We start from the raw sequence: 12,157 nt of genomic DNA, 5'->3' as shown, positions 1-12,157 counted from the left end.
AGGATGAGAGGCATTTTAGGACACAGCCTAATTTGTTCTATGTTTGTACAATGCCTAGCATAATGGGGGTCCTGGTTGGTAATATAAATTATAATTAATAGTTATAGAAGTCCTATGTAAGGCATGTGCTGCATCAGGATACAGACTCTAAAGTTATATTTAGAGTGGGTTCTAAAAATGTTTCCACTTTGAATAAAAGGTACTGGGGAGGTTGGAGGGTCTAGTATGATATAGCAGTTTCAGACATTTGTTTTCATTATATCATGTTTGTACCCTAAAGGAAAACTAGTCTGTGGAATGCGCAATCAGAATGTTTTTGTGGTACGGCAGACACACAGATCCTTGTGTGATAAGTGAAGGGAATGGATGTTGTGGAAATATGCAGAGGTCTTCCTGCTGCTCTGGAATTGCTACTGTTCTCTAATGCAGACTTCTAGGTAGTGTTACTGAGTTTGCAGCACTGCAGTCTGTGAATCAGTTGATTCAGGATGGCTTTGTTTTATGGCCTTCAGCAGGGGCAGAACAGGAACTTCCATGGAGGAGGCTGCTTAACCATGATGAAATTTTATAATCTCTCATTGTTACTTCATAATCCCTTCATAGCTGTTCCACTCCAATGTACAATTGAATGAAATTTTAAATCTTGCAGACTCTGAGTATAACTAGTGTGAATTTCAGTGAATTTGAGATTTTTGGGGGAGGAGGCAGTGTTCCTTCACTATGCTTTAAAAGGAGAAAGTTAATTTGCTGGCTGTGCAGTTTGCTTTTTCTCTGCAATCATCCAATTTTGAAGGTAAGAACTAACTGGGATTAAAAAGGTGGAAATATTCCAGCAGGGTGTTTCTCTCCCTGGATTTCTTTATAATCCCCTCCTTTGCACTTTGTAAGCTGCTCTCTGGATCATGGGATAAATCTTTCCTGCTTTCAGACTGCTTCTTGGGGTTAATGCAGTTGGGTAAAGCTATGCTTTGTTCTGTAGAAAAGGATAAGCACCCTTAAGGGAATCCATGCCATGCGCCTGAAACTGCTGTAGGGCTGTCTCATTCCCATATGGGTGGGGCCAGTCAGCAAGATGCCAGACAAGCAAAGTGCTAATTCTGAGTGAAACACTTCATTTGTTTCCCTCTAAAATGATTTTTAAAATACCTCTTAGTCGGGATAGAGTGAATTCTGAAACTGTTTCTTCCTCACCAGGGGCAATTTTCCCCATCACAGAAATCAAGCCTATCCCTTTTATATGGTACATATGGAGTCTCTTTATCATCCTTCCTGATAGTATATAATCCTCTCCCCACAAACAAAAAAAAGTCTGACTCGAGTATCGCAGTTGTCATAGGATGGTTGAATTCAAATGGTAGCTACTTTCAGCATTTCTCTAACACTCTCCTCCCAAATACCCTTTGATTAAGACACTTGGATGTTAACAATATCTTAAATATTACACTCAAGAGCATTACAAAATAAAAATCACCAGGCACTCTGTGTTTGAAACAAGATCTATCTGAAAGGTAGAGTAGATGGCTCCTCTACTCCTTAGTGACTCTCGGTTCTGCTGTTTGTGAATAATTTGGACATATCTCACTTTAAAATGTTCATTCAATACACCTCAAAGGTGCATACTGTGCGAGTATCACCTGGGTTAGAAATTGATTATTGGGCCAACTAGGTGACCAGGGATGAAGACTTGCTGGTAATCCTGCATGCAGCACCATGTCTACCTTTAAACCAGTGCAAATCCTAGTGCTCAGAGGTGACCCTCTTCAGATGGAAGTACTGAGAAAGGAAAAAGAAGTGCATTGGAGATTGCTGCAGACTTTTCCATGTGTTCTCTCATACTGTAAAATTAATATGATTTGATAGAGCCTTATTCATCAGCTTCCAGAAGAGCCCCGTCACCCCCACATCTTTTCTTTCTACAATAGGGGTTCTCAGACTTTTGTACTGGTGCCCCCTTTCACACAGCAAGCCTCTGAGTGCGACCCCTCCCCCCTTACACATTAAAAACACTTTTTTATATATTTAACACCATTATAAATGCTGGAGGCAAAGCAGGGTTTGGGGTGGAGGCTGACAGCTTGTGACCCCCCCCAATGCCTCGTGACCCCCGAGGGGCCTGACCCCCAGTTTGAGAACCCCCGTTCTACAATCAGACCTTGAAGTAGCTGAGTTAACTAGTGCCCCCTTCTGGAGATGCACAGCTTATGACAAGGTCTAGCAACAGCTCAAGCTAATAAGGGATGTTCTGGTTCATACCATTTAGAGAAGAATAGTTTTTTTTTCTTTCCAGGGGCATCTATTGGTGACGGGGGGCAGAGGGGCTCTGCGTATATTTTGAGTTCTGACCGTTGGTAATTAATAGTTTCATGGCCCCATTCGGGGGGGAGGGGGGAATAGGGAAATTCTCCAGTCTCCACCCACTGAGGCATAGCTGACATTAAACCTAGACACCATCTAGCAAACGGAAATGGAAAACTTAAATTCTGTATCTTAGTGCTGAGCAAAGCCTTAATTCTGTCTGACTTGTAGCGTGCGTGTGCATGTGTTTCAGGGTGGTTCAGACCAGTGTATAATTTTATACAGGGGTCAGGGAATCACTGACTCTGGAAAAGAAAAAAACGCTACTTACTATTGTCTTGAGTGTACTGCAAAAGTGAGATTACTAGAAAGTTGACTTGCCCAGCAGCACTGAGGTGTGGTGTGCAGCTACACAAATACTGTCCCTGTTAAACTTTGCTGCTATAAGTGGAGCATTGCACGTTCTAAGTGAAGGGTTTGAAACTTAATATCTTTTCCTTTATTCACTGGAAGTGTAATTTAAGTAAGAGTCATAGAGACGCTTGCTGGTGGTGGGAACTGGCAAACATCTTCTTTCTCAGTCACTCAACTGACTTTGAAGCCCATTAGTCTTTAGCAGGTTAAATAACATAAGAATGGCCGTACTGAGTCAGACCAGTGGCCCATCTAATCTAGTATTCTCTTTTCTGATAGTTGCTGGTGCCAGATGCTTCAGAGGGAGTGAACAGAACAGGGCAATTTATTGAGTGATCCATCCCCTGTCCTCCAATCCCTGCTTCTGGCAGTCAGAGGTTTTGGGGCACTCAGAGCATGGGGTTGTGTTCCTAATGATGGTGACTAAGTTTTTGGGTGACTGCAGGTGAAGAATGCTTTGAGTGTCACTTCCTATGAGACATGGGTATTTAAAAGGTTCTAGAAGGAAGTTAGCCATGGTGAAAGTTTGCTCTAGTTTAAGAATTAGCTTGGCTGGTGGATTTTGACACGTATCGTGGACTAAGCCACTGGAATCTTGCTCCTGTTTTTTTGTTTCCAAATGTATTCATATTGTGCTAGCAGCGTGCTAGGTGCTGTAAACAGATTGGGGCTCCCTGCTCCAGCAAGATTTAAAACCTAGATGAGCAACTCGAAGGTAGGATTGGAGATAGGAACCAACAAAAGCCAAGTGACATACTCTGGCATCCCAAGGACAGTATAGGCCGTGGCTACACTCAAAACTTCAAAGTGCTCCCATGGTCGCGCGCCAGCGCTGGTACTCCAGGTACTCCACCTCCACGAGAGGATTAGCTTACGGCGCTGGGAGCACAGCTCCCAGGGCTGGGTCACTGTTTACACTGGCGCGTTACAGCGCTGTAAGTTGCTGCGCTCGGGGGGGGGGTGTTTTTTCACACCCCTGAGCAAGAAAGTTGCAGCGCTGTAAAGCGCCAGTGTAGCCAAGCCCGTACACTCCTAGAGAGTGGCAACACTTTTGGCAAAACTTGTCACCTCAGCACTTTTTAGGGGAGCAAATTAAGATTACTAGATTTTTTTGGAAATGGAACTAGATGAGAACAGAAGGGTTGGGATGAGGGGTGCCAGGTTGTGTAGGGTCCTATTGCTCGATCATGATCTTATTAATACTTGTTAATAGCCTTAGTAATGGTCCTATATAGAGAGCACCTTCTCAATACAGCCAGGTATTCATCTCTGCATCTTGCTGTTCACCGTGAACTCAGCAGGGAAAACAAGGTGTGCTTAACTGAACACGCAGGCCTCCCCCAGACTCTCTAAGGGCTTGTCTACACTGGCAATTTACAGCGCGGCAACTTTCTCGCTCGGGTGTGTGAAAAAACCGCAAGTTTCAGCGCTGGAAAGCGCCAATGGAGACAGTTCACCAGCGCCCCTCATGGAGGTGGGTTTTTTTTTTTTAAGAGCACTGGGAGAGAGCTCTCCCAGCACTCCGCTGCAACCACACAAGCCACATTACGCTTTAGCTTTGCCAGTGTAGACTAGCCCTAAGATTCTTCGTCCTAGAAGGCACTGTACTTTTTTCAAGGGTGGGTGCTCTTCCAGATGGAGCATTACCTGCTCTATGCATCACCAGTCTAATTGTCTCAGAAGATTTTGGTGTCACTTTTCTCTGTCCCTAGGTGCTTTGCTTTTGGAAAGAAATTTACTTCTCTGGAAGAATGCTGCAAAGACACTGCTACATAGCTGAGAGAGCTCCCCAAGAAGGTGGCTGCTGGGAAGTTGGTGCTGATTATACCAGCTGTTCCCGCCTATCCCATCCAACCCCAAATGACTGGAGTTATCCATATAAATAGCCACATGACTTGGTTTAAATCAGTTGCCTTCCAGATCCTTCATTCTATAGAGCATTTTAAGACCCTCATCTCCCAATCCCCCATTCTGTAGGCGAACAGAAAAGACATGGGACCCACTGCATGCATTGAATGGAATATCATTAATAGATGACTGCAGCCTTGTGGCTCAACCTGTTGTGTTCATTCTGGGGGGAGAGGGCATGGAAAGGACCCTGAGGCCATGCGTGGGAAATGCTGTTAGATAACTACCTGAAAGGGGGTTCCAAAGAGGATGGATTTAGACTGTTCTCAGTGGTACCAGATGACAGAACAAGGAGTAATGGTCTCAAGTTGCAGTGGGGGAGGTTTAGGTTGGATATTAGGAAAAACTATTTCACTAGGAGGGTGGTGAAGCACTGGAATGGGTTACCTAGGGAGGTGGTGAAATCTCCTTCCTTGGAGGTTTTTAAGGCCCAGCTTGACAAAGCCCTGGCTGGGATGATTTAGTTGGGAATTGGTCCTGCTTTGAGCAGGGGGTTGGACTAGATACCTCCTGAGGTCCCTTCCATCCCTGATAGTCTATGATTCTAACTGAGCAGCTGCTCAACAAGTCCATTGCAGCTTTGCAGACTCCCTTCAATGCTAACTTTGCATCCTTAAATCCTTTGACACTAAATAACTAAACAAATGTCTGAGAGATGGACGCTGACAGAGATGTATAGTGTTTGGATTTTTTTGTATACATCAGCTTTTAGATGTGGGAGTGCCCATAACATGCTAGGCTCTTTCTGGGCATAGAGATAGGTACAATTCCTGTCTTGGAGAGGGTATGGTCTAAGATTTCTAGCAGTATTACTGACATTGGACGCTAGATCCTTGTCTGCACTATGATTTCTATACTGTTTGCCTGTGGTACTAGTGCTGGTGGTAAGACTTGAATGGACACAAGCATTTTTTTTTTTTTTTTTTTTTTTTTTGCCATCTTATAGCCTGACAGTGGTAAAAATGCTTGTTTATGGTCTACTTTGGTATTTCCATAGGTGATACAACCAACCAGGGGAGCTGTATCAATGTAAGACAAATGGTGAAAAAAGGTCTAGTGTAGATGCACCCTCAAGGTGGTGGTAGTGTTGGGAGGGATAGCTCAGTGGTTTGAGCATTGGCCTGCTAAACCCAGGATTGTGAGTTCAATCCTTGTGGGGGCCATTTAGGGATCTGGGGCAAAAAACTGTCTGGGGATTGGCCCTGCTTTGAGCAGGGGGTTGGACTAGATGATCTCCTGAGGTCCCTTCCAACCTTATGATTCTATGCTGGCAGTGGTAATAAGTGCTTTCAGAGTAGTAATGCAGTTGGAAAGGAAGAAAGAGAGCCCAGATAACTAGGGAAGAGGAGAGTAAATCTAGCTAATACCAGTCAGCTTTTGTCATTTGGACTGTTGCCTCTAATCAAAGTCAGGCCAAGGACCACTGGCAGGAACAGTTGCTGGGTGAGGCCACCTTGCTTGACTGAGTATGATAAACCTATTGGGAAATGCCTCCTTGATTTTACAACTTGTCCCATACTCTTCAGGTTTAGTCACAGTGGGATAATATCCTGCCCATGACAAAAATGGGGGCAACTTTCTTCAAACAAAACCTCCCCTTCACCCCCAGAATCCTGTAAGTGTCACCTAATGTTTGCACTTCTGAACTTTTTCCAGTTCATATTTTGGGTAGGTCACCTGCCTGCTTTCATAAGGTCATTAACTACAGAGCCCCTTGCATTGTCTGTGAAATCACCAGAGTTGGAGGCAAGTCAGCTCTTTAATTCTGCTTTAGAAGATCTGGACACTCAAGTTCATTTTCAGTATTGACCTAGCCTTTCTGCTAGGGTTACTGTACCCAGAATCGCAATGTGTGTGGCTTCATCACAGAATTCCTGATGTGCATGAAGAGTGCCTGAGGTCTGAGGTGTACACATGGGAAAACTGTTTATGGGCTGCTGACAACTGTGTTGACATGAGCATTGGCTTTATTTCAGGGTGTCTTATTTGTAACGTCCATACCGCCAGAAAGCTGGAGAACTGTAAACTAAAATTTCCACTTAAGGCAAGAATGGTGGCCTCTTCCTGTAGGTTTCAGTGTAACTGAAGGATTTGCTGTCATCCAGAGGATTTTTGTTGACGTAGCAATTAGCAGATTGTGGTTCCCGCTATAAACTAGGTCTCTCAGCTCAGTTGGCCTATACCCAGAGACACAATCTTCCTTCTCTTTCTGTACATGTTGTTCTAGGCCATGTGATTTAAAGTCCCGTAGAAGTACACTGAGCCAAAACCCTTCTGTTTATGCAATAGCAGTCATTCCTTCCATGGTGGGCTGTGTACTCCAGCTGCTGACTAGTTCCTGATCAGATTGGGGTAATGCAGGAGTTCACAGCTTAACTGTTGGGAGGGAAGATGAGGCTCTTGTGATCCTTGCTGGTGGTGGCTGCAGAAAATCCTATTTTAAATCAATAACGTTCATGTGTAGTCTTTTTTTGGAAGAACAAAGATGTCAGCCTCTGGAGGAGACAGGATACCATGCTGAATTGGTTGTGTGGGTTTTGGGGATCACTGATCAGTTTATTTAAAACAAAACTTCAGACTAGGGGGCCATTAAGTTGTGCATGTTGCTAAACCTATGTCACCACATGAGCAATGATGGAACATTATTTACTGGTACAGGTAGTCTCTGAGGATCACAACTCCATGGTAACCCCTAGCATGCTGACTAGTTGTGAGGAATTTGTATGCCTTCCGGACTGACTAGTTCAGGGAGGTGGTTTTGGCTGTGGGAATGCCTAGGATGGGACTCGGGGACAGACCCAGTCCTGCAGCTTCTTCCCACTGCAGGAGTACTCTGCACTGCCCCTGTGTTGCTAGTCCCACTCCTGCTTCATTTTGGGCAGGTGGGCAAGAGATCTGATGAGCAAGGCAAAACTGACACAGCTAGGTGCTGATGAGGCCACGATGGGGTTATTAGAATCCTGCCTGCTCTGAGGGATTCTGCTTTGGCAGCAGTGGGTAGGGGTTGGGGAGAGGCTGATAAGCCGTTGGGAGAAAGAAAAGGAGCTGTGGCTTGGCTGGGGTGGGAGAGGATGTAAGGCGGGGGGCAACAGGAGCACCCAGTTAACTCCGTTCAAACTGTCTTGGCTATATGGGTTAAAGCTGAGGGCTGCTGCAGCCTGCTCCAGGGCAGCCCTGGAATCCCTGTCGTGGAAGCAGTGCAGCCTCTTAGAGCAGAAAACATTTGGCTTCCTTAACTAGTTCAAAGTAAACATTAAACAAATCCACCTCTGAGAAACTTGGAGAAGAAAAGTTTGTGTTTATGTAGGACCCACTCAAACCATGGGAACTTCTTCTGTTGGGTCTGAAGTGTCAGTCGTTACGTTTAGAAACTCAAGTCTCTCTACAAAGTGGAATCTAGCAGGAATATATATGCCGCACATGCCAATCTCTCTGTTTATGTAATCTATACAAATGGGGCTAACATGCTGTCTTTTCTCTTTTTTCAGAACTCTATTAGGCACAATTTATCCCTGCACAGCAAGTTCATTAAAGTGCATAATGAAGCTACAGGAAAGAGTTCTTGGTGGATGCTCAATCCTGAAGGTGGTAAAAGTGGGAAAGCACCAAGGAGGAGAGCTGCCTCTATGGACAACAGCAGCAAACTGGCAAAAGTCAGAGGTAAAGCATCCAAAAAGAAGGCTTCACTCCAAGCAGCTCCGGAAGCTACTGCCGACAGCCCTGGCTCCCAGTTCCCCAAATGGCCTGGGAGCCCATCATCAAGGAATAATGAGGACTCCGATGTGTGGACCAGTTTCCGGCCTCGAACCAGTTCCAATGCGAGTACCATTAGTGCCAGGCTCTCTCCTATCATGCCTGAGCAGGACGACCTCCCAGATGAAAAGCTTCTTCCTTCTCTAGTGTACTCCAGTGCATCCAGCAATGTCCCACCAACCGTGACTGAGGAGCTTGAACTCATTGATGGGTTAAATCTGATGTCACCCAGTTCATCTATGCTGCCCACCCAGCAGTCTCCCTCAGGTGGTCCAGTCCAGAGAGATTCCAGCTTCTCTTTGAGGACCCAGCATTCAGCTGGCCAGGCCTCTACTTTTGGCACCTCTCTGTTTAACCCTGTTGATATCTCGCTGCAGAGATCTGTTAACTGTTTCTCTGGCCCTCAGACCCTGGAAGCTCTCCTGACATCCAGCTCTCCACCTCCCAGTGATGTGATGATGACTCAGGTGGATCCGATCCTCCCTCAAACTGGAAGCAGGCTAAACAGCCAGACTTTTCTGCTTCTAGGTGGACAAGTCACCCAGAATAAAACAAGCCCAGTCAACCCACGAGGAAAGCCTTTGGAGCAGCAGTCAGAGTCAATAGGTGCCAGTGCTTTGCCATCTATGCTTTCTGTGGTGGCATCTCCTCAAAACACAGCCAGCATGCCCACTTCGAAGGCCCCAGTTCCAGCACCGACAGCCCAAGCAGTCCATCTGGGCACTCAGCCGCTTCTCTCTTCTGTTAGCTCTGCCCCATTTGGAGTGAACCAGGACAGGCTGCCCACTGACCTGGACGTTGACATGTACATGGAGAACCTTGAATGTGATGTGGATTACATAATCAACAGTGACCTCATGGATGGAGAAGGACTAGACTTCAACTTTGAACCCATTCTGTCTACTCCCAGCTACCCCAACACCTCGCAGGCCTCCAACCATACTTGGGTACCAAGTTAACTTCAGGAATACAAAAGGTAGGTGAGTTTGTCAAATACTCTGTCGATCTCTAACAGACACTACCAGCTTGAGTTGGGATGTTCCCCTTGCAGTCCTCAAATGTGCAGTTCTGTACTAGTGAGGTACATCTGTTTAAAAAGTGGCAGTATCTTGATTGCTGAAAGCTACTGCGGCTGCCTAGCCTAGAGGAGAAATGAGCTTCAGAGGTAGATTGTATTGAAGCTACTTTTAATTTTCAAGTCCTTTTGCTTTCTTGTCTCTCGAGCTGCTGGAGTCTGGTTAGTGGAGTGGCTTGCTCCGTGTGCTCTTCACAGTGAGTGCTGGAGGATGCTGTCTCTGGCATTTCTGTGCAGGTTTAAGTAAACTTTTGGACTGGGAAATGCTGTCTATAGAGTAGATCTGAGAGACCACTCTAGTGTCAGAACTTCCTGGAAACAGTTCGTATGCAATGCCTTCTTCTCTCTCCTTATAGCTTTTAAAAAGTACAAAGAAACAGTCATGCCCCCCTATGCCATTCAGTGACCGTGTACCTGCATGCAGCTCCTAGGCCCTTGCGCTTCCTATATCGTTCCAGCTGTTCTGGAGAGAAGATGATCCTGTTTATAATTCTTGCATCTTTGACTTCCCTGCATAAGCTTTCCTGCATTTACAATTTTATTTTGGAAACATGGCCCCGCTATACCTTGTAAGAGGTGTGAGGTTGCACAAATGGGGTAATTACTGACTTGCTGTAGCCATGGAAGCTGCTGCCAACACTGATGGAGTTAGCAGAGGCTTTTCTCACTCATGCAGTGCGCACCTGTGATTGAAAAGCAGGCTCCTTCGAAGGAGCAGGATGGGCTTCCCTTCAATCCCAGAAATGAGTTAGGAAGCTTATTTTGACATCTGACCTCTGAGCACACATCCCTCTTTCCTAACCCGCCAGAATCTCTCGACTTGCTCCTTGAATAGCTTTGATGTTGGGAGGAACTGATTCAGAATTGCTCTTCGATCACATCGGGGCAGTCTTGACTTGTTTTTGGGAGCCAAGTGTATTGTGGCTGTGTTCTAGTAGGGGGGTCTATTCACAGGAAGGAGTCATGGGTAAGGTAAGTGTCTAAATGCTGGGAACTGAGCTATGTCTGTGACTGAGACCCACTCAGATTTTCCCTCTGCTTAGAATGCACCTCCCCAGTCCCAGCTTGCCTGGCCATTGGATTTCCTTCCAGTATTGTCACTGGGCAGCACTGCACAACTGCTGGTTGTTTCCTGGGAGCTGTAAGTGATAGTCCATGTTTAGGAGAAGGCGACAAATACATTAGAAAGTAAAATAAACTCTTCCTACTGGAGAGCTGTGGGGAATGGAGTTTGGTTAAATGGCTGGCTTCAGAGGGCATTATAATGTGGTGTCAGAATCCCCTTTGTGAGAGGACCTGTTCGTGGGTGGGAGTAAAAGCCTAGAAACATTTTTGTCTTGGTTTCAGGGAAGGAGAGGAGGGGGGCTTTCCTTTCAATTACCATCAAGTCTCTAAATCACATGCCTCTAAAAAGGCTCCCTCAAATCATCTTGTTGGGTAAGCTGTGCTAGGGCTTCCTGGCTTTTGTGGGGAAGACATCCACCCTCTGGCCAGCTGTGGGTGGTATCAATCTGTCATTTGTTTCCATATGGCTTTTCACTTATTGAAGCTTTTCTCCTTATTATCTTCCAACCTGCTATTGGAGGGAGGTTATTAAAAGCAGGAGTTTAATGGGACTCTTAAATGTCAGTTACCCAATTTTAAGCAGTAAGTCTGAGTGGCTTCATGTTAGTTCCCTTAATTTGTTCTCTGAACCATTTGGAGAGAGCTACTTCCCACACCACTAATGAAGTGGCAGTTCAAAAAACTGGTGCCCAGGTTTCCAGTGAGACTGACAATTGCTTGTTCTATGAAAGATGCAGCAGTCTAAGTGAGTTGATGTCCTTGTGTAGCATGCTTCAAAAACACTAGTTTCAGGAATGAATTGTCTGGGGCTTTGCCTGGCTGGATACCTGCAGAATGTTTCACTCTTTCCTGAAGGATTAGTTCAAACTAAAACCCTCCATCTTCATGCTTCAGAAGGGCAGGCTAAGCTGCACAAACAAATACATTTATAAAACAAGTTCTTCTAATGCAACATTTTAAGGCAGAATTATTTCTAACTAGAAATTGTTTTTAATTTGCCGTGTGGTGAACTACACTAGTGTTGGCATTGGTTAACGGATTGATTTTGGTGAGTTCCTCAATACTGCAGGTGACTGCACTACAGATAAGAGCCACTCCTCCATGCAGTAGCCATAATGCTGTACTTGTGATGTCAGAGCATATTCTTCTGATCTCATGGGTAAAGTGATACTCTGTGTATGTAGAACAGTGGTGTCAACCTCAGCCCACCTGATGTGTTCGTATTCAGATTCTGTAGAATCTTTGCTTTAATTCTACAAAGTTCCTTGCAAACATGGTTGGAAGTAACCATTCCAAATGTGACCTGAATGTAACCAGTGCAACGCTGTCTGCCTGAGTCTGCAGACAGCATGACGCAGTGGGTCCCTGCCCCTCCCTTAATCCCACTGGCTTATCAACTGTAAAGTCTATTAAGATTAGGAGTCAATATTTAGTATTTCATTACTAACACCTTCAGCTGGTGGAGTGGAAGGTGGGGGGAGGGGAGAGGAGAGAACTGGTAATTGCTGCAGGGAAGGGAAAGGAAAGCAATGCAATGCAAAGGAAAACAGTAGACACGAGGGTAAAGGGAGAGAACTCGGGGATGGGGTGGGGCGGGGTGGAGCAGGAAGGTAGATACACTGGGAGCACAAATAGTGGCTCTCCTTA

At 45.4% G+C, this 12,157-nt stretch overlaps 1 protein-coding gene across 2 annotated transcripts in view; it reads left to right on the top strand.

The window, feature by feature from the left end:
• Window positions 1–12,157, top strand: part of FOXO4 (forkhead box O4) — a 28,208-nt gene that overhangs the window by 5,396 nt on the left and 10,655 nt on the right. The window contains exon 2 of one of the 2 annotated variants that reach the window (XM_054040044.1): window positions 8,106–9,350. In XM_054040044.1, the coding sequence (XP_053896019.1) occupies window positions 8,106–9,329 (1,224 nt within the window). In that variant the 3' untranslated portion in view covers window positions 9,330–9,350. The remainder of the gene's footprint in view (window positions 1–8,105; window positions 9,351–12,157) is intronic. The other variant, XM_054040043.1, reaches the window with a different exon arrangement.

This window comes from Malaclemys terrapin, chromosome 9 (genome assembly GCF_027887155.1).
Source record: "Malaclemys terrapin pileata isolate rMalTer1 chromosome 9, rMalTer1.hap1, whole genome shotgun sequence".
NCBI lineage: Eukaryota > Metazoa > Chordata > Testudines > Emydidae > Malaclemys > Malaclemys terrapin.
The sequence above is the reverse complement of the archived record's forward strand: the minus strand, read 5'-3'. Positions and strand labels throughout refer to the sequence as shown.